Genomic DNA, 21,890 nt, shown 5'->3' with positions numbered 1-21,890 from the left:
AGGATCTGAAATCCTTTCTTTTTTCTTGCAGATGTGCAATGGTTTAGAGCAGCCCAGGAAGCAGCAGCGTTCAGACCTCAATGGCCCACTTGACAATAACAATCCCCCCGAGGTATGTACCTGGAGCTGCCACGTGTGCTGCCTGGCTTCCTGCAGCAGCAGGGAGAGCAGGCCTCACATTGTCAGTCCTCTCCCTCACACACACAGACTTAGGCTCTGTTTCTTTTCCTGAACTGACAATAAATACCATATCTGCCTACTCTGAAAAGACTGAACTATACGCATGAATTTTTGCTGCCTCATTCATTTTATGTAACTGTCTATGGCATGTACTCAAGCCTAAAATTTTCTGACGACATACAGAATAGGGAGAACACTTCAGAAGTTCTCTTTTTGGATTATTGGAGTGCAAAAGTGTCATCAAAAAAAAAAATGTTCTGCTTCCATTCCTTCCCCTCCCCCTCCCAGTGTCAGTCCTGGCTTAGTCAGCTGTGAAGAGACACAGTGATAGACAGACCTGCTCTTGTCACTGGAGACTGGAGGAAAGAAGATATCTGAGAACGCAGAATGAGTTATGCTTGGGGCTAGACACAGTGAAATGAAATTGAGACTTAGAAGCAGAAGTCTCTTATCTCAAAACCATAACATATTTAGCCTGTAGCCTGTTGTATTAACGAAGAGGCACATTTCTAAAGCCTTTTCCCATAATGGAGAAATCAGCCTCTTTCCTGGAAATGGGAATGACTGAGGAGGCTGGCTAAAGACAAAGAATGGAAGGACTGTATCTGTTTATTGAGACTAGGGACAGTAGCATAAAAAGAGCACTGTTGTGGCCCCAGCTAAGATTAAGTGTAATTCTATGTACTGAGCAGTCAGGGACAGTTCTTTTAATTCACTGACCCAGAATCTTCTTTGTAAAACATTGTTAAATGTTCCTTATTGGAAATTTGGGATATCACTAATAGGCAGTGTGATCTAGTAGGCAATTGATTATATTGGGAATTGCTGGTTTCTTTTGCTTATTTGACAGCTTACCTCCTAAGCCATTTTTATGGTCTTCCCCCTGCCTCCCGTATTTTTTTGTCTGGTGGGACCTTAAAATACTTTGAGACTCCAAGTACAGAGCACTCTGTAACAGTTAGGCTGGGTTAATGACTGTCATGTAATGTGTTCAGTGTGCTAAACAGTGGCTATGTGACAGTGGTCAGCTGTTTAAATATAAGAATTCACTTCATTGTGTGAAAGTTATTTTGTTACAGCTATACCATTTTTATTTCTCAACAGACAAAGAAAGTGTCTTCCTTTCCAAGTTTTGTTGATGGTAAGTTTGACATCATCCATAGTTAAATTAGGATAAAGTGGAAGCAAATCCTTTAATATATATAAATGATCACACTTCTAAAAACCAGTCAAACCCAAGAAAATACAGCTGAGAAGTATGGAAGTATTTAACATTTTCACCCTCCCCATGGCAATGGGAGCCTAGTGGTGATAAAAAGGAGGAGCAGATAGAGCTCCCAGAAGGATTCAGGTGAAAATGAAGAGCAGCTACAAATCTGGAAGGGGTTAAAAAGGGTGTAACCGTGGGCCCCAGCAGGAGATTTATGAACACATAAGAGTACTGTATTCTTCAGGGCCCATTATTGCACTCTGGGAACCTCAGTTGTCAGCACAAATGGAAAGGTCCTCCTGAACTGACCGAACAATGGTAATCCAACCCGCTGTTCAGGAGAGCAAAGCTTTCACATGTTTCTTCAATCTCTTTTGAGTGCTATTACATATATTCTGTTTGAAGAAAATAAGCCAATTTATTAACACAAGAAGGTGGACAGAAATAAAATAGGATTGTACTGAAAAACATGATCATTCTCTGATTCACTGACAGCTGAAGAACTTTTATAGGGAAAATGCATGCCACTCTTCCTGCAAAGAAAATGTCTACACTATAAAGTGAGAAAAGACAGTAGGACACTTTCAAGCATCCGATACCTTAGATCTGTCATGAACACACACAATAGAAACCTTAAAAGGATGCAAAAAACTTAATTTCTAATACCATTCTAAACTCAGGGAAAACTTAATGCAATTTAGAATAATATTAGGATGTCCAACACATTTTTCTTTTATTCCCTGATCTCACCATCTTGACAAGCATTTTCTATTTTCAGTAATTTAAGAAACAGAACAAATGGAAAGTTCAAAGATTGTCCCTTCAGGTTGACATCTGAGGGACATTACACCGAACACTTGGCATGTACTGGCTAACAGGCGCTAAATAGTGGTAAATTGAAATGCATTCCTCAAGGGTGGCAGAGACAAGAAAGCAAGCTGATGCTTTGTAATAAGTATCTGCTGATTGTATAGTGGACAAGCATAAAGCAAGGCCAGCATGCACAGAACTTTAAAGCAGGTGAGACAATTCCTCCCTCACAGTGCTGCAGATACAGCTACACATTTTAATTTTACTGGGATAAAAGGTTATGTCTTTTTCTTTACATACCAGCCAGCTCACTACTCTGTTGGAAAGGGGTCAGGATACCCTTTACATAATATAATACCTTTTTTTAGTTCAACCATTTTGCTTTCTCTGATTTTTTCTGTAGTGGCATAGTATGTGAGGATAAACTGTCTATTAGGCTTTTTCTATTGCAGGTATTATATGGCATTGTCTAATACAAATAAATACATGCCTCACTAGGAGCTTATGACTTACATGACTGCTTTCTGAATTCAAAGAAAAATACAGTTTCTATTATTAATTTGTATGTGGAGTCCCAAAAAGCACTGGACCCTTCTGGACATAAGAAAAGATTCTGCCAGCTAACGCTGCTGTTGTTCCCTGAGCTTTGACAGCAATACCACAACCATATTCTGGTTATATTCCTATTCAGTTTTAAAGCACTTTCAGCATGACTCCTTAACTACAGTAGCTATATCTATGTTTCTAGTAATACATAATATTTTCCATATGCCATTGTGAATATAAAAAAGGACTTACCATCTATCATATTGAATGATAACAGGCCCAAAAATATTGGAAATGTGTTTTGCAAATGTCTAAGAGCAAATGTCCTTTGCTGTTAGAATTGTTTCAGTAGTAGTACAACTACATGCTCATAGTAGTAATTACTTCTATGTTCAGTGGTTCTGGCTTTTCTGCACTCTGTCCTATCACCATAATTCTTACTCTCTTACACAGTAACAAGCTTGATGAAGCAACGAAATCAGTCAGAAAATGGAAGTTGTAGATGGACATTCTGAAAGGTGACTTACGCCCTGTGTCCATTTACTCCTTATGCAAAATCTGCTGCGGTGCCACACATCCCACGGTCTCGGGGACTTCATGGAGTGCGATAGTTCAGAGGAAACTGAACTGTGCTCAGAGTGCAGTCTCTAAATACTGTCTGAATCTTTGTTTACATTATTTTAGATAGGTGTAAAAATGCATTCCTATCAGATTAATGAATCTAGTTATGCTGAATTAATGAATTTTTTTGTTTTCTTTTTTTACTATTTAATGAATACAAATGTTAATTTTAAAATGTTTGGACCTAGTCTGCTTAGTCTAGAAATATCTTTATACGTGTTACATTAGTAGATCAGCAGAAAACCAAGTAATCTCTATTGCCTTGGTAAGTGCAGAAATTTGCAGTTAGATTTTTCAGAAATAGTTATCTAATATTTAAGCACCAATAGTCAACATAAAATTCCAATCTTTGCTCACATCAAACTAACCTTCACGTTTGAAACCCATTCCTGCTTCCCTTCTTCATCAGTAAGCCTTTACACATGCTTGCAGTCAGGGGCATGCTTAAGTGCTCTGATGAGCTGGGACCTCAGCCAAGTCTGCATTTTTGCATTATTTAAAGCAGACAGAGATAAGGAAGAAAACACCCAGGTGACCTAATTTGACCCTGGCAATTTTCAGTACTATTCCATCCTTCCAAGAGATGTCTTGTTTTACCTGACAGTTGCTTACATTGCCTTCATGATGGGAAATGTATGTTGGAAATGTTTTCTGCCCAACATGTCTTTTTTTTTTTTGGTCTTTTTGTTCTGTATTATCTACTGCTGTAAGCATTTTCTGCATGCTGTTGACTTATACATTATGTAGCTGACTTTGTTGCTAGTATAATGATTCTGCAAAACATAATTTTTTAAAGCTATGAAGAGATGATGTGATGACATCCAACCAAAAAAGCCCCGGTCTTTAAGGAATCCAAATAAATAAAATTAGGATTATAAAGTTGCTTAACACCCTAGGTTATTTCCATGCTCAAGAATTTTTTCATACAAATTAGTTAAAAACACCATTGCTGTCACCAAACAGCCAAGGCATGAGAAGAAATTGTTGTTTTCTTTGTAGCATCCATGGGTTACACAGATGCCAAAGATACCCTGGGCATTTTGCTTGATGTAGTAATGATTGTATGAGAATTTGCACAGAGAATTGCAGTTTTACTTGTCTTCAGACACGAAACATTTCAAGGAAATTAATCTAAATTACCTACTAAGGGAGTTTACTTAAACTGATTTAAACATGTGGGTAAGCCTATTTCAGAGTTAAAGCAATCTTGATTCAATTTAGCCTCATTTACTTAGCCTGAGTGAATGAAAGAAAACAAAATTAAAGCTGCTTTAATTTTGAGTGAGCGTGTTGATGCAGGTATCTAATGAAGTTTGCAAACTTAACATTAAATTCACATTGTTAATTAATTTCCCTCTCTGCTGCCCTTGAAAGATGTCAGTATGATGCAACATTAGTATTTTGTTTCATGCTGGAAGAAGTACAGATGTACGAGACAAAGTTTTAGACCTGAAGAGACATATGAATATGGCACCATACAAAATACACCATCCATCCACTGAAAAACCTAATGGTACAAAGATGTAAGCAAAGAAAAGCAGCCATACAGGACCAGAGTTCCTGTGGAATTTTCATTTTCTCTGTTTTCTTTTAGTGAATTAAGGCTGCAAGAACAAGGATTGGTTTTTGAGGTATTGAAAGACTTGGCCTTTATGAAGAGTTTCAGTGACTTCTAAATTACTGGCTTCTCAAGGATTTCTTTGAGGGTTTTCGTACTTCCAGTGGAGATTGTCAAGATATTTTTTTACACTTTCCCAATACTTCAAAATTTTTAAATTCCACAGAATTCTATTCTGAGTTATAATGAATATCTAAACTGTTACTGGATTTGTACAGATGTGATCTAAATAAAATGTGTTCTCTGGTACATAATTATCCTTTTGAAGTTTAAAACAATGGTGTTTGATAGCAAACCAAGTAACTCCAATTTGTGTGAGCACTGTTAGTTAATCTCAGGTCTCTGAAGAGTACAGGACTGGTATAAATATATATCTGTGTATTCATATACCTTGAGTACTGAATTACAAAGACTGTGGGTTTTTGCTGGGGGTTGAGATTTCTGGCAGGTGGATTTGAGATCTGCAGGGATGAATAAGTGTCAGCAACACTGCTTAAAGAGGAAAGTCACTTCTTTCAATCATGTTTATATTCTGGTGGAAGACTTTTGCTAAATTAGAATAGGAAAATGAAGGATAGGAAAGCTCACTAAAAGATAAATGTGCAAACTACTATTTCAGTACATTTAATCAGCATAGCATCCCATATATTTTTTTCTTTTCCACATAATAATCTTCCACATTGACTTGATTATAAATAAATTGAACACTGAACAACAAACTTTTTTTTAAAATTAACATTCCCCTTTTTATCCTCACACCAGATTTTTATACTAAAAAAAAATGCATTAAAAGGTGGGCAAGTTGATCTTGCTCAAAGCACATTTCTTTTATAAAACTGTTGAGGAATAAAAGATGTTCGCCATCAAGAGATTTCAGCCAAACTCTGGAATGACTTTTCTTTACTGTTGATCTAATCAAGTTGGATGTAAAGCTTAACAGCTGAACAAAGAGGATGGTGAACACAGTCCTAGCATTAGAAAGGTTGTTCAAGCCTCAATATCCCTTATTCAATTTCTCATCTCCCCACTCCTTTGAGAGGCTGTAACTGTAAACGTCTCCTGTCAGTTCCAGGACCTTGTGAACCTGAGGACCTCATTGATGGAATCATCTTTGCAGCCAATTACCTGGGCTCCACACAGCTGCTGTCTGAGCGCAACCCTTCCAAAAACATCAGAATGATGCAGGCCCAGGAGGCAGTGAGTCGTGTCAAGGTAGGGGATGTTTATGGGCTGTAGAATACTCTCTCTGATCCTTTGACAGCTGATCCCTGAATGGTGCGGGATCCGCAGCCTCAAACCTCTGCTGAGGTGCACTTGGGTAAGTACAGATCAGTACTGTAAATACCATTAGTTTCCAGTGCTTGCTGTAAAAATACATACAGCAAAATATAAATTATTCCAGAGTCTATTCAAAATTTTTTGGAAGCTGTATAACAAATTCAACTATGAAAGACAAATTGCAGATTGCAATTAGAAAATATTCCAGTGGCAAAGCACGGGATATTTGTTTGACTGTGGTTTTACCCTTTTGTTATTACTTCCTTTAACTTACTACAAATTGAGAAAATTAGTCTCAATATTATTACTTACATTATTATTTTTTAGGACAAGAATATTCATTACTATTGTGTTTGGATTTGGTGTTATTTACAGTGAACAACGTCTTTTAAATATTATACCGTAGACTGCTTCATAGAGCTGTGTGAAGAAAATAGTTTTTTGGTTAAGAATCCAAGTAGGAGATATTTATTTTAGAAGTTACTGTGCCTTTGCTGTAAATACCTCATCTGAATAAACACATGGTTAGTGGCAGATTTTATGCTAGGAGAAAAAGTATGTGCATAGTCAATGAAATATTAATTGCTAAGAATTGCATGGTTTTGAAGGAAATAGTTTGGAAAGGCCACTTACAAGAGATTGTCATGACTGATGATTGATTTAGCATTTAGAAAGAAATGGAATGCAGGAAAGGTCCAGTTCTTTAAACTTTCCAAACCTTCCACTTTCTGTTTAGTATATTGTGATATCTCAAGCTACAGTAAGTAATTGTTGATTGAAATTAACTCCCTAAAAACTTTTGTATATTAATACCAACCCTCCTCTGTCAGTGGTACTTGACTACTCCAGATAGTCATGGCAAGGAGCTTGAGCTATGTTTTGCTCAACAGTTACATGCAGATGTGTGATGAGCGTGGAGAGAAAACCTTGGGTTTAAGATGCATGTGCTGCCATTTTTGACTGCTGTAAATTTGGCAGGATAAGTGTTGGGAGCAGCTGATAACAGACAACACTTTGGTACCGATTCTTTTGTAATCAATTGTCAATGTGCATAACTCCATGAAATCCAAGTATGCTTGAGAACTGCATAAGGTATAAACAAATCTTTCCCTCTTGCACATCCTTCTCCCACTGCTCCCAATTTTTTAATTTTCAGCAGTCTGGATTCACAGTCGAAAAGTTTCCCTGACTTCCCACACTGTCTTTTCTCTTTCCCTGTGTGTACATCTGTCTGCATCTTTTTTTTATGCTACTCCTCAGAGGATGCAAAAGGCGGCTAAAATCAAGAAAAAAGCGGTGTGTAAACTGTTTTTCTTGAATGCTAATGTTTACTTACATTTTTGTTGTCCTTATTTTCCATGGAGTGTCATGTCTTTCATTACAGATCCTCATAAAGTTGTCATTTTGGTTTCTTCTTTGGTCCACAGTAGAATAGTGAATGGAGTAAAATGAACTCATTTTCTTCATTGTTCATTTGCTGGAGTGCCTGTCTGCTGCCCTTCTCCTGTTGAATACCTGTGATTTGTTTACTCCAGATGTACAGCCATTGTTATCTGGGAGACGGTTTTTTTTGAATGTAATGCTTATTTTGATTTTACTAACCAAAGCAGTAAGATGTATGTATTTCCTGTGCTTGTGACTTACTGTATATTTATTAAATTATTGTTGACATTTAAAACCAAAATAAATTCACCACATAGTAGCTGGAACAATTCATACAGGAAACATTGCACTCAGTTAAAAACAATATTTCAGATAACTAAATACAGTTGACAAAAATATCACCAAAAGGATGGAAGCAATACAAGTAGTCTCTGCCAAAGTATGTGCTTGCTTTGTATTTTGCTGTAAGATAATTCAAATAAAATTAATCTGAATGAATTGTAGGCATAGCTAAGCCTTTATAACTCCAAAAAAGAATAGAAAATACATCATTCTCATCATGAGCCAGTGTCTGACCTGGAGACTGGTGCCTGGCTTTAGCCCAGGCTGAGACAATCTGTGGCCATTTCATTCTGAGGCCGCTGCCACAGGTGCTGCTCGGTACCCGTTGCAGTGGTGCTGTGTGGCCAAGCAGCCTGGAGGACCACATATGTTCCTGCTGGACCAGAGAATTATGGCAGCTCTTGGACAACGCTTCAGTGAGAGGTAGCAGCTGCTTTGCCACGTGGACAGAGCCAGGACTCACACTTTGGAGTGTGGCATTGCACTGTAATCCCTCTTACTCTGTGACCGTGCCCTCTGATGGGGTATGGAAGTGTTTCCCTAGTGAGCAGTGCTCAGAAGTTGTGGTCTAAAAGTCACCTGATGTCTTTCTGTGATATGACAGAAACATTAGTTCAGTGCTCAGTTCTTTATTTTCTAGGAAAAAACCAAAAAAGCTATAAAAAAAAAGTCCTAAACCCCACCACAGTACTGAGCATCAGTTTGCACTTTTTTTGGTGAGCTCACTGAAAGCAGCAAGGGCTAAACAGCTGATGGGGCCTAAGTCACTTTCTCAGTTCTCCTACTTTTTTAAGTCTGGTGCCTCAAGTACTGAAGTGCATCAGTGAGAAAGTGAGGAAAAAACAGCCATACTTTTTCTCCTGTTTTGGCTATAAACAGAGAATTTTAATACTTGAGCTGTCAGTCCCACGGACTCCAAATTCCCTCTTACCCAGAAAATGAGAGTAGGCTTCACTCTGTCTATGCAATAAATGTACTCTTTGCATGTCTTTAGAAACACCTTTGAATAGCCATCTCTGTAGTGGTTTAAAGTGCAGTTGCCTCACATCACATTATGCTTGAAGCAGTCAGTGAATTTGTCATTCTGAAAAGAAAATTAAAAATCCCGTTGTAACAAAGTATCTGTCTTTTAGACTTCAGAGGGAGATTCCCAGGCCTTGACTGAAGTGGATCTGTTCATCTCCACACAGAGAATCAAAGTTTTAAATGCAGACACACAGGTAAGTTGGATTTAAACTCTTTGAGAATAATGTTGAGTTAGACCATGCTCTTACACGATTAGTGGGACACTACTGAACCTGGATAAATTCAGGTACTGAGTATTCAGAAAGAGCTCCTATTGTTCTAAAAATTGCCACTACAGTAAGACTAACACCAGTTTTGCTTATTTAATGTGTTGGAAGATGTCTGCATGTTGCTATAATTGAGCTATAATTCAATTTAAAAAAAGATTCAAAAGCCTTTCAGAACGCATGCACACCATTCCTCTGGAACAGTTTCAGAACCCAGATTTACAGTCCAACAGGGAAGTCATTTTCTGCTTAGACTTAGCCATTCATATCTTGCCATTTTTAACAATTAATCTCAATTTTTTTCCATAAATCGCCATCCTCTTGCCTAAGGTAAGTTCTTAACCATTCATATAAAAGCAGCATCTGGAGACCACAGCAATGATCAGCCTCATCTTCTAGGAATGCTTGTATGTTCAACAAGAGGTGATCTTCATAAAAAGGAGTTTTTGAGGAATTTACAACTAAATACATATAATTTCTAGTAATCTCAGAAGATCTCTTAACTTTGATCATACTTACAGAAAGTCTTCAAATTTTCATTCTAATGAGAGGCATTGAAAAGGGCAATTTTAACAACGTTTTGTCAGAAGTAAATAATGTCAAATCAATCGTTTTCTTCTGTTTCGGAATATATTTGTCCATGGCACAGAAGCAGCACATGTCATCTCTTCACTTAAATAAGGCTTTAGTATCATATATTTTCTAGATTATATGATCTAGATGAAAGAGATAGAAGCAGGCTTAATAACTTCAGAATGGTGTTATGTCTGATATATTGCTATCTGTGTGGCAATGTAAAGAGAAACAGGGCAGAGGGATACTCACAAGCATGTTTCTCTAGTGTAGTACTGTTCAATATTTTCACAAACAAGAGAAAATGGTTATTGAACTTGAAAATTGGTGTATCAGATCAGAGTTCAGAAATATGGCTAAATGAATAAATGAGCTGAAACGATAGGAGACACTTAAGCAAAGATAAATGTAGCACTCTACATTTAGGGTTTTGGTTTTAATTGTTATATAATTTGGTTTTTTAACAGTGGAAACTATGAAGCACCTTCTTCTTCCTGAAATTTAGGGGAACATTACTATCCTTTAATCTGAGGGTAATGACAGTATGTCCAGGAAAAGGATTATTTTTCTTTTAATATAAGCAGATATCCTTAACATGCCACTAGAACTCCCAAGAGATGCACCAGACGAGTGGAACAGCCCATCTTAACATGGGCAGCAATATTTAGAACCTGCCATCCATAAATCATCCTGAAACTGCATTTCATCCACCATAAGCAATACCACTATTGGTTATGGCTCAGCCTTTTTTTGACCTCATGGTAAACATGCATCATCCAGAGATTATGTTATCAAAGCTGATAACTACTTTTTGCATTAGCAGAAAATAAAATGCTCATAATCATCAATGTAAAGATGACTACAGACAGTTATTGATAAATGAACAGCTACAGTTTGTAGTTGGAATGTATGGCAGTTAATAGGTACGGTCTCTTCGCTGAGTAAGGACTAGTCTTGGTGGAAGTCACTCTTCTTACTTTAAATAGTTCAACATTTCAGCTGAATACCAATCCTTTTAAAAATAAAAAGGGAAGGTCCTTTGAAGTAGTCCATAAACACTGTCAAAGGAACTGTCATCTTACTCTGCTGATCCCCTGAGATTTGCAGTGATGCAAAATGCAATGCTCCATGATGAATGGTGTCATATCTGAGCTGTTCAACCAGATGAAAATAGTAATAGTGGAAATTGTTCTAATTCCAGGCTCTCTAGGGCTTGCCCTGGGGTTTTGGTGGTGTTTTTTATTTGTTGGTTTGGTTTTGTTTGGGGTTTTTTTACAGTGTGTCTTTCAGAGAGCTGTAACAGAATTATGCCCATGACTTTTAGCATTTTTGGCTTGGTAACACTTTTCACTGCTAGTGAAGTTCCTGACTGGCGTAATTACCATGGGTCTATTTCAGCTGGAGTGGCAGCTGGCAGAGACAATCTGTACTTTCATGGCTTTATCAATTACATAAACCCTATTTATGCAGTGTGCCATGGGTTTTAACCCATCTGTAGTGTTGTATAGCTCACGTGAGGTAACAGCTGAATGAAAATGTAAAATTCCCATTCAGAAAAATAACACGCAGCAAGGTTCAAAATGCTGAGCAGCACCAGTCAGGTGTATTCCCAGGCTGGAAGAGAGCCAGCAGTGGTGATTCTGTTGCCCTCAGCAGCACTAGGAAATGGCACCCCTGCCACTTTTTAGTTGCTTATGCATTTACTTGCTGAACACGTTCAGCCCAAGTCGAGCACCTGTGTAGTAGGGACGCAGTAGGAGCAGCCTTAGGGTTGGCCATGTGCCTTGTTGACAGGAGAGGAATTCTTCCCTCTGCCACAGCTTTGTGGGGTTGCACTCAGTGCCGCAAACTAGCAGAACCTCTCCCAGCTTCTTGCTCAGTCAGTGAAGAGAAGCTGGGAGTGCAGCAACTGGGAAAATGAGGAAAGAAAAATAAAGATGTAGAGCTCGCAAATGTGTATGTGCAGAGCCTCTGGTGCGTGATTGGCTCCATAAAATCGCCTGACTCATTAGGCTGTCTAATTCACACTCCCACGGGACTACAGCACTTTAAAGCTTGGAGGAATGCTTAGGTTTTCTCCTTCAGCTGTTCTTTGGGTTTCAAGAGAAGCAACAAACAAGATTCTAAAAGAATTGCATGGAAAAGAATCTGAGAAAGGGCGATCTAGACAGGAGAAGAGAACAGTGGTTTCAGAAAAGGCTGAGAGAGGCTGAATTTCTAAGGACAAATCTAAGGATAGTAAGGATGGAATGGACAGGACTAGAAAAGGGATAAGGGAAAGAATAGGGAGGCAAATGGGCAGAGGTGGAGGGATTTATAGGAAAGTAATAAAGGAGGCGGTGAAAAAGAGATATTGGTAATGGAAGACAAAGTATAATGGAATATGGAGTGAGAAAGGAAAAAGTAAGTAGAAAATAAACACATGTTTACAGTCACTAGACAGTATTTGCCTTATTCCTAATTGTAAGTGCATTAGACAGGAAAAATATGGGAGGGGTGGGGGGAATGATTGCTTTCACCCATACAAGAGGAAAAAAAAAAAAACCCAAACCCTTTGAGTAACCTCTATGTGATGATATGGGCAGAAAGCCTTTCTTGGCAGGTGAGATTAAATGCCTTCATTTTCCCAGTGCATTCACTCTTGTGCACACTACATGTATGATTACACCCTTATACAATACTTGGTGCACACTGCTGAAAAGCAATTATCTCTGCAGAGCTCCCAACATCCTGCTGAGAGATGTCCATTATAAAACATTTCTCCATTCTGACAGAAGTGCTGTAAATCCTCCTGAGTACCCACAGCCGTTAGAGACACTCCCCAAACCACCTCTTAACCATCATTACTTTTTGTAGGTTAGGGATAAGCATTACTTCAAGCCTGAGAAGAATCATTACAGTAATTTTAGGGGTAGTGATTATCTTCAGCAAGACAAGTGGTTCTAAGAAACAATGATAATTTATAGTTTTCTCTGACAAGTTAAATTGTACTGAAATTCTTAAAACAATTACTTTTGTTGACTTGAAAAACAATACTTCTTCCTTAGACCTTAGAAAATTGTTCAACTAATGCTAAACTAGTGCCAAGCTGTTTATATAAAGAATGCTGCTGCTTATATAAATTACTAAAATTGTGAACTATCTCATACCACATTTTTTTGTTCCAATTCAGACAGAATTTGGTGGATGCTTTTAGCTGTTCAGGATGAGGGACAGAGATGGTCAGGACACATCCTCAACTAGTTTGATCAGTAAAACTATTATGCTTCTGGTTGTTTCTAGTTTGAGCAATAGATAAAATCCTGGAAAAACTCCAAACTGACTGGTGACCCCAGCTAGAAGCAGTTTTCAGATGTGCCTTTTCTGTTTAAGAACAGTTCATCTTTACAATGGCAAAATGTGTAAAGAAATAACATAATTTTCCAACAGCATGAAAATATATACAAAACAGTAGCACAGCTCTTCATTCTTGCTTTACAGTAGTCACCATGCTGTATTTGCTCAGGCAACACTTCCATTGAAGCCAATGTCTTGAACAGCCACTCTGCTTCCATTGGGAGTTGGGGCCCATCTATTGCCGAGGGAATATCCGGTCTGGGCCCATAGGAAGTGCTTCTGTAGCTTCTGTCTTTCTCAAGCAGCAGGCTGTCAAGGAGAGGGGAGCTGCAGTATTTGTAGGAGAGCAGCAGGCATGGGGAACGGCTTTGTTTGTCCTTGCTTTGTGCAGGAAACAATGATGGACCACGCGCTGCGCACCATCTCCTACATCGCCGACATCGGGAACATCGTGGTGCTGATGGCGCGGCGCCGCATGCCCAGATCCGCCTCCCAGGACTGCATTGAAACCACTCCTGGTGCCCAGGAGGGAAAGAAACAGTACAAAATGATCTGCCATGTCTTTGAGTCAGAGGATGTAAGTAAATGGAATCAATTTATTTAAACAACATAGGTCATGTAGAGATCTCTGAAGTCAATGGCCATTCATGGGCAAAATTAACCTGTGGGATATCAAACTGATCATTCATCCTGGATTGTCACATCCTGTAGTCCAGTGGGTTGGCACAAAATGACACATATGTGCCTCCAGACACTTGGAATGAGGTGGAACCATTCTGGACCTCTTTCTAACTGAAGCCAAGTTCCTGAGAACATCTACTGCCTTGGCACAAGGCTGCCCTCTACCCAGTCCTGGTTCCCTGTGACTACTGACCTGTAGTTGTACATACTCTCAAACATACTCTCAAACATACTCTCTTGATCCTTTGGTGTTTAGGAACACATTCAGCTGTTTATTTTTCAGTTCTCTTTTTTCATCCCTAACAAAGATTATGGATTAGAATTTTTATATAGACCCATAGAGTTCTGTACATCTCTGCTGTACGTCCTGTTTCACTGTTGTGAAAAGTGCCGATGTGCCATTCCATACCTCTTGTGACAAAGGAAGATGACCTTCCTTTACTGCCGTTGTATATCCAGGTTTGGGTTTGTAGTGAAATAGGTACTTGTATTTGAAGTGGCAGAGCAGGGGACTCCAACCTAAAACATTTATGGAAAAATATACCAAGCCAGTAAATCAGAAAAAGCAGAATTTGTTGTCTGTTTCTAACTTGACAGTAAGAGGCAGAACTAAACATCACTGTTATTATAGGAATAACTCTAGATATAATTTCTGTCATACCGATTAAAAAATAATGGAGTTCTTTGGGTCAGACAGTCATAACTCAGAGGTTGCATATATTTTTGAGCTAAGTAATCCATTTTCATTATTTTAAAGCAATTAAGCCTGTGAAGGAGAAATGGCATTGTCTAAATGTTAGAGTGCTAGACTGGGGTTGTTCAGAGACTGAGTAAGCTCAGCTCTGTCACAGCTTTGCTTGGGTGACCTTTTCAAGCAACTTAATTATCTCTAAGCTGTGCATAATGATGGAGACTTTCATAAACATTCACAAGACCTCAGAGACAGAGATGAAATTAAGATGTGAGAACTGGCTGTTACTGGCAGCAATAGAATAGAGTGTGACATCTGGAGATGTTTGTTTTAAGAATGTAGAATGAAGGCAAAAGCAGAGGATGAATTACAGAGAAAGCAGTGGCAATGGAGATCAGAAGGATCCTGTAAGGACTGGTGATAAAACTTTAATAATGGAATGACATGAAAATGCCCTGAGTGACTTCTGTACTACCACCATACTACCCAAGGCAGTGGCCACAGGGCCAAGCCTAACCCAGTTCAAGAAGCATTCAGACAATGCTCTCAGGCACAGGGTGGAATTTTGGGGATGTCCTGTGCAGAGCCAGGAGTTGGACTTGATCCTAAGGGGATCAGCATATTCTGTGATTCTGTACAAACCTCTTAGTATAGAGGTAAGACTTGAAAACATGCTTTAAAATATGAAAAAACAACTTGTGACTGGCTAGCCTACTTATGTTCTTAATTTTCTAAAGTAATTTTTATGTCAAGCAGATTGGTGCTTTTGTGTACTGCAGAACAAATGAAATAAGGCAACAACCTTTTAGCATCAAAGAAAACACTTGATCAATAGATTGTAAGAAGATACAGATTTATAATATCCAGAAAAATCCATGCATTCAAAATGCATTTAAAATGTACTGACTGTCTAAGAAGGTGTGTTGCATTTCCAGAATACAGGTTTGATTAGTAATATTTTTAGGGAGTGTAAGGTGCAGTTAACTTCTCATATCATCAGCATTTACTCATATGCTCCGATGACCCCACAAATGATGACCCACAAATATACAAACCTCAGCATGGCATTCTCCTGTGAGCTGCAGTAAACTCAAACAGGGAAAAAATAATTCACATGTAGAAAAAGTGGACTACAAGTTCCTTTTACTGATCTCTCTGTGTTCCCTTGCCATCTAGTGGAATGTGCAGGTAAGTGCTCCAAAATTTAAGAAAAATAGGGGGTTTTGAAAGAGTGTTCTCAACATCAGCAAGCTTTAATCATGGCTCTAGCTGCATTCCTGAAACGATCCCTGACATTGCTAGTCGAGGTGTTAATGGGAATAGCTGTCCTAGATGTGCAGTGGGTAAGCAGGGGTGTTACTGGTTTGCTGGGAATGTGGGACAGGCATCATGGCAGTAATAGGGGAGCAGATGGCTGTGTTGAAGCAGTGTTTTCAGTCCTGGGAAGCCAGGGTGGAGAAGCAGCAGGTGACACTACAACCAAAACCATCAGTGCACACGTCTGTGAAGGCCTGTGCAAGCAGAGCATCCCTTCTCTCCTCACCCCTACAGACAGACTGTGTTCAGAAGCAGGGCTCATGGCACTCTTTTCCATCAGTTCTGTTCCATGTTGGTCTGAAGCCAGGACTCTCCAGTGTTTATTGGAACGGGTACGTGAGCAGCATATGGCTGCTTGCTGCTGAAATGTACTGAGGGGAGGAGAGCAGCAGGGTATTTTAATGCAGTTTGCAATTTGATTTTGGATGTAATGGGTTCTTTCTGTACAACAGACCTTGAAGTGACTTTATTTCCATGCTAATGCAGAAACTTTGCATGATCCTCATTTTGATTCTGTCTTAAAATCCAATCTCTCTCCTGGTTTCTTGTGGTTTCATTGGTAAACTGTTAATCTGTCCATTCTCTGAGCTGTGCTTTGTTCTACATTCTAGGCACAGCTCATAGCTCAGTCTATTGGTCAGGCTTTCAGTGTGGCTTACCAAGAGTTTTTAAGAGCCAATGGAATTAACCCAGAGGATCTGAGTCAGAAAGAATACAGTGACATCATCAATACCCAAGAGATGTACAATGATGATCTCATACACTTCTCCAATTCAGAAAACTGCAAAGAGGTAAACTAGTTTTGGATTTTCATTTCAGATTGATCCATTTTTTTTCAGAAGAATGTAGTTCTCAGAAATATCTTTTGGCATTTATAAGGATGATGTTACAATTTCAAGATGCGTCCTTCATCAGCCCTGTGTATTAAAACCAGCTTTATGGGTTATTAGGATTTCTTGTTTTCATGTTCAGGGTATTTCTGTTTCCATTGATTAGAACAGGAATAAAGTACATTTACATCTGACATAGATAATCTCTGTGCTATTCACAGTACACAGTGCAGGTGATTTTATGTTTCACCAAAGTACTGATACAGAAAGAGGTGACAGAGTTGTGGCATTCTGCAATAGATAACCTCAGCAGAAGTCAGCTGGCCATCAGTGTTCCCTGTCCTTCCACATTTCAAAGAAAATAATCTTCACATTTGAAGAAAATAAATTTCTTGAAGCAAATGTATTTGCTTCAAGAGCATGTTTTCTACTTAAACTCTTGCTCCACTTCCGTAGGTGCTAGCTGTGCTGTGGTTATCGACAGTTCAGGAGAAGGCATCATTTATGTTACATCAGGGATCTTACATTAACATGCTAGGCACGGGTATAGTCAATAATTAACAATATTAATAATAATAATGTTAATAATCATCAAGAAATCCTTGCCTGAAAAGAAGGACAGACAAGTTCTGAGATCCAGAGACAACCTGAGCAGTAATGGCAGGAGTGGAGCTGAACAAAGCCTGTGTTGCAGGCACTGCCTTAGCTACAAAATGTTAGAGCCTCCCCCTTTGGCTGCCAGGTTCTGCAGACAGAAACTTCCTTAGCATTCATTCCCTTGGCATCCAGTTCCACCATGTTCTACAGAGTTAACCATGTGTTAGTGTTTTGCTTATTAGACCTCTATGACCTTCACCAAACAAGTGGAGGATGCCCCTGAAAACAAACAGCTGTGTGTTACACACTTAACACAGAAGTCATGCTACTACCTAATGGCAAAGAACAGAATTTGGTTTGTGATTTGTAGATGTTATTCAGGAACAACTGAGATACTCATGCTCAAAGTCAGATGAATCAAAGCAAAAAAAATGTTTTTCCTTTTTAATTGCAGCTCCAGCTAGAAAAACAGAAGGGAGAAATTCTTGGGGTAGTGATTGTGGAATCTGGATGGGGATCCATTCTACCCACCGTTATCCTGGCCAACATGATGAATGGAGGCCCTGCAGCCCGTTCAGGAAAACTAAGCATTGGAGACCAAATTATGTCCATTAATGGTACCAGTTTAGTTGGTCTACCTCTTGCAACATGCCAAGGGATCATAAAGGTACCCCAAACTTACAACTCTATGCTGTAGATTGTAAGCCAACAGAGATGTAATCTTCTGACAAGTGGGTCCTGTAGATTTCCAGCAGATACAATTTTTCATATCACTGCAAAAAAACCCCAGTAATCTGTCATTAACAAAAAGCAGAATTAGAGATTCGGGAGTGATAATGCACAGAAATTTAGGGCTGGAGAACATAACTGCAGCTTTATTACTGGGCTCTAACAAATGAGGCCAGGTCTGAAAAACTTGCCTAAATTAAGTTACTCAGCTATCTTCAAAGTTTCAGGCTTCCTCACAGCCTCCAGAATAAAATATGAGGATTAAAATCTCCTATGTATTTTTGGCTCCTCGCAGATAAAATGGAGGGAGGCTGGCAGACTGCAGGACAGATCGAGTGAGTAGATGAAGATTCTGCAGACACAATGGAATCTCAGAATGCATTATCTTTAGTCATGGAGACTAAATCTGATGTCTGTGCAGATTTACGAAGAGCAGCAGAAGCAGGAGCTTAATTAGACAGATGCTAGAAAAGGGCAAGCAGTAGTCAGTTTTGGTTTTTATGGAAAGATTTGTTTTAAATTTCTTTAGTAACTAAAGGCAAAATTTTAATGTTTTGTTGAGCCAAATATCTTGGGAAATAAATAAGAGAAATGTATATCTAAGTTAACAACAAATTTCTGTTAACTCTTACAGTTCTTTCTCTGATCTCTGCTTAACACTCTTGCAATTAGGAAATCACAGATGAGGGCACAGTAAGATTCATTTCAGAAATATTGACTTTTGGAATATCTTACAGGGACTCAAGAATCAGACACAAGTCAAACTGAACATTGTCAGCTGTCCTCCTGTTACTACTGTCCTCATAAAACGGCCAGACTTGAAATACCAGCTGGGCTTCAGTGTACAGAATGGAATTGTGAGTTTCTGTGTTCATTGATTGTTTGGGGGTTTTTCCCTTTACTTTTTGTTTTTTCTTTTGCAAAAAACATATGGCAGTACTGAAAGAATCTTGCATGACTTCACTTTTTCTACTGTTTATTAAAACCTTATAGTCTCTGAGTAATATAATGCAAATGGATGACACTGGGAGAAATTATTGAGGAATTTTCCTACATAATACAGCAACAAGATTTATAGCCCAGATTATTTGGTTCAATAGCCTGATCAGCTAATTCATGTAAAGCCATCATTCGTGCCAGAGTTCCAAGGAAAAGTTATGCTGAAAAAGGTTTCTACAATTACAACACTTTAATCTTAGATCTGATTCTGTTTCTCTTTTTAAAATTTCATGACATGCTCACTAAGACTTTTAATTTTTCTTCTGCTGTGCATAATTTATGTGGATCATATGATAGTAGGCAAGGGAATGTAATTGTGAACTCCTCTTATTAAAACTAAACTCTTATAAAAACTAAACTTCTCAGTACAAAGAAATTGTATAGGTTTTGGCCCAGGTACCCCTTCTCTGTGTGCTGCAGCTTCCCTGTAGTAACAGCAGCAAAGAGAAGAACAAATGTGGCAGGGAACACTTACCCCAGGCAGCTCAGGGTCCTCCTCTTGCAGTTCTTCCTTCCCAAGCCGTTCTCTGACACCTTTCCAAAGCAAACTCCCACACAACTAGCTCAGGTAGCCACTGGCCTTTCTGGGGGCTGACACTAGCATTAGAGACTGGCTGTAGTGCAGGACCATCACCATTTCCTCTTCCTCCAGTCTAGGAAAAAAAAATAATCAGGCTGCTCACACAGAAAACCACATCACAAAGGACTGTGGGCTCTGTCCCCTGTTCTGTGAAATGCGTTGATTGAAGTTTCCAGATTTCTGTTTGCCATCCTTGGAAGAGCAGCAGGTAACTGTATGATGTGGTTCATGGGTCTTCCTGCACGTCAGCAAACAGATGGCTCAGGAGTGGCTGTTCAGCTCTCCTGGCCATCTCTCAGTTACTACTCTACCAAAGTTTAACTTAGTCCCTACCTAAGATGACACATGGTGTAAAGGACACTGCTGCATGCCCTGGTCCAGCTAGATGCACTCCAAAGCGATCCCTATCCCAGCATCTGGTTTTACCTGATCTCACAGAGGGCACCCTGTTTGAGGCACTGATCTCTTTCCTAATTGCTCACCTTTGTAAATCTTGTATGTTCCACTGGTGCTATGATCAAAAGAAGGGAACACATTTAAGGACCTGTAAGCATCACTGGGGTGTGATTATCAAGTCTTCAGGAGCCCATTCACAGCTTTGGTGGGGGTGGGATCAGGGCTGGGGAAAAGAATCAGGCCAAGGTGGATTAGGAGCATCACACGGACAGGGAGTCTGTGTGACAATTTGTCTTGTCCCAGCTAATAATCTCCTACACGACTGGAGCCTTGGTTTAGTAAATTCTGCAGGCTCTGGTTGTTTCTGTCACAGTGTGCTCCCTCCATCTACTGGCCATTTGTCACCACACTGGCAGATCATCATTCCTCCCAGTTACATGAGCAACATTCAGATGACATCAAATAAAAAGTTCACCAAATTCAGCATAAAAATCCTTTTCATATAGGAAAAAAAAAAAGCTTTGCAATGCATTTCATTTATGAAAAGTCTGTTTGAATATGAAAGCCGGCGAACAAAAAGCAGAGATTAACATCTTTTGTTAGGCTGCTATGGAGACAAACCTCTGGGCCTGTAAAATCCCTTCTTCTGAAAAACTCTCCCTCAACATTTGAAAATATGACTGCAAAATATGTCTCTCTGGTAGTTTGACACTGTACTCTTTAAAAGTAGTTTTGTAATTGCCAGCAATTGTTACAAATTATGATAGGATCCAGAAACAATATTGTTATTCTTTGTTGGCTCAGCATTAGCACAGCAAAGAAATAAATGGCTTGTCAAGACAGATACAATTAAATGTCTCTTTCTGGTAGGCCATTATCTCATTATCTGTGCAGCTGGGACTTAATTTCTGTGCATCCTGATAGCAGCTTTGCAGTGGCTCCTTTTCACCCTGCCTATCTCATCGGTGCAGGATGTACAGCCATTATATAGTAGGGAATAGCCCATAAACAACCTGGCCACACAGAAGCGCTGTCTGCAGGGGTTTGCCTGCACAGGGTATCAGGCACATGCAGACACTGCACTGCTGCAGGTGAAAAAAAGGGATGTTGTGCATATGTATGTAACAAGTATGAATGTTGTGTGATGGGGAGGTGAGCATTAGGTGACCTATCAGCCACCTTCTGAAAGTCATTGTGCTACAGTTCTTTTAAAATGATGTTATTTAAATACAAGTGGTCCTTATATATCACATTATTTTCTAGATTATGAAAAAATCCATGTATTACCAGTTATATTTTTACTGCTGATAAAGCACCACTTCTCAGTCTAGATCTCAAGTGCTTTCTCTGAGAAGTCTATCTACCTTGTCCCTAGCCTAGCACAAGCAATCTAAAAATACAGTAAAGCTTTACAGAATATTTAATTCTTTCTTCCCTGCCTTTTATTGTCATTTAAACTGGCAAAAAAATTTACAGGGTTTCAAAAGCATAATATAAAAGTTAGATGTGCAGAAATCTGGTTTTAATAGGTTATGATTAGGGCATTTACACAGAATAAACAGTTTATCTGGTACTATTTTATCCTTAATGCTTTGCTACTCGATGGACAGTTGCAATAAAACTGATTGTAACGCTACTGAAGTTTCACATCTGATGTGCTGCAGCATGTCTGAGACATTGCAAACCTGTCACAGCTGAGTGGATTGAACCAGTGTGGTTTACACCTTTTTTTTTTCTTTTTTTCCCCTTCACTTTACAGAGTCAATAGAATACAGACTCTTGCTTACAAGAAGCTGATCTGTCTTGCTTTATCTAATAATATTACAGCTGTTGCCATGTTCAACAAATACAACAGGTTAAAGAGTCCTGGCGGAATAAAAT

General features: G+C 39.0%; 2 protein-coding genes across 4 annotated transcripts in view; one reads left to right on the top strand and one right to left on the bottom strand.

Annotated features, from left to right (window-relative positions):
* Window positions 1-21,890, top strand: part of APBA2 (amyloid beta precursor protein binding family A member 2) — a 90,735-nt gene that overhangs the window by 63,530 nt on the left and 5,315 nt on the right. For 2 of the 3 annotated variants that reach the window (XM_010390805.3, XM_039557443.1), the window contains exons 3-11: window positions 32-112; window positions 1,285-1,321; window positions 6,052-6,197; window positions 7,524-7,559; window positions 9,122-9,208; window positions 13,581-13,766; window positions 16,490-16,669; window positions 17,760-17,972; window positions 18,772-18,891. In XM_010390805.3, coding sequence (XP_010389107.2) covers window positions 32-112; window positions 1,285-1,321; window positions 6,052-6,197; window positions 7,524-7,559; window positions 9,122-9,208; window positions 13,581-13,766; window positions 16,490-16,669; window positions 17,760-17,972; window positions 18,772-18,891 — 1,086 coding nt within the window. The remainder of the gene's footprint in view (window positions 1-31; window positions 113-1,284; window positions 1,322-6,051; window positions 6,198-7,523; window positions 7,560-9,121; window positions 9,209-13,580; window positions 13,767-16,489; window positions 16,670-17,759; window positions 17,973-18,771; window positions 18,892-21,890) is intronic. The other variant, XM_039557444.1, reaches the window with a different exon arrangement.
* Window positions 5,594-21,890, bottom strand: part of FAM189A1 (family with sequence similarity 189 member A1) — a 109,955-nt gene continuing 93,658 nt past the window's right edge. Inside the window, exons 14-16 of the transcript XR_005602737.1 lie at window positions 19,509-19,686; window positions 17,988-18,078; window positions 5,594-14,389 (exon numbers count right to left, since the gene is read on the bottom strand). The gene's annotated coding sequence lies outside the window, so the exon portion shown is untranslated. The remainder of the gene's footprint in view (window positions 14,390-17,987; window positions 18,079-19,508; window positions 19,687-21,890) is intronic.

This window comes from Corvus cornix, chromosome 10 (genome assembly GCF_000738735.6).
Source record: "Corvus cornix cornix isolate S_Up_H32 chromosome 10, ASM73873v5, whole genome shotgun sequence".
Classification (NCBI taxonomy): domain Eukaryota; kingdom Metazoa; phylum Chordata; class Aves; order Passeriformes; family Corvidae; genus Corvus; species Corvus cornix.
Note: the sequence above shows the minus strand (reverse complement) of the source record. Positions and strands in the feature narration are given on the sequence as shown.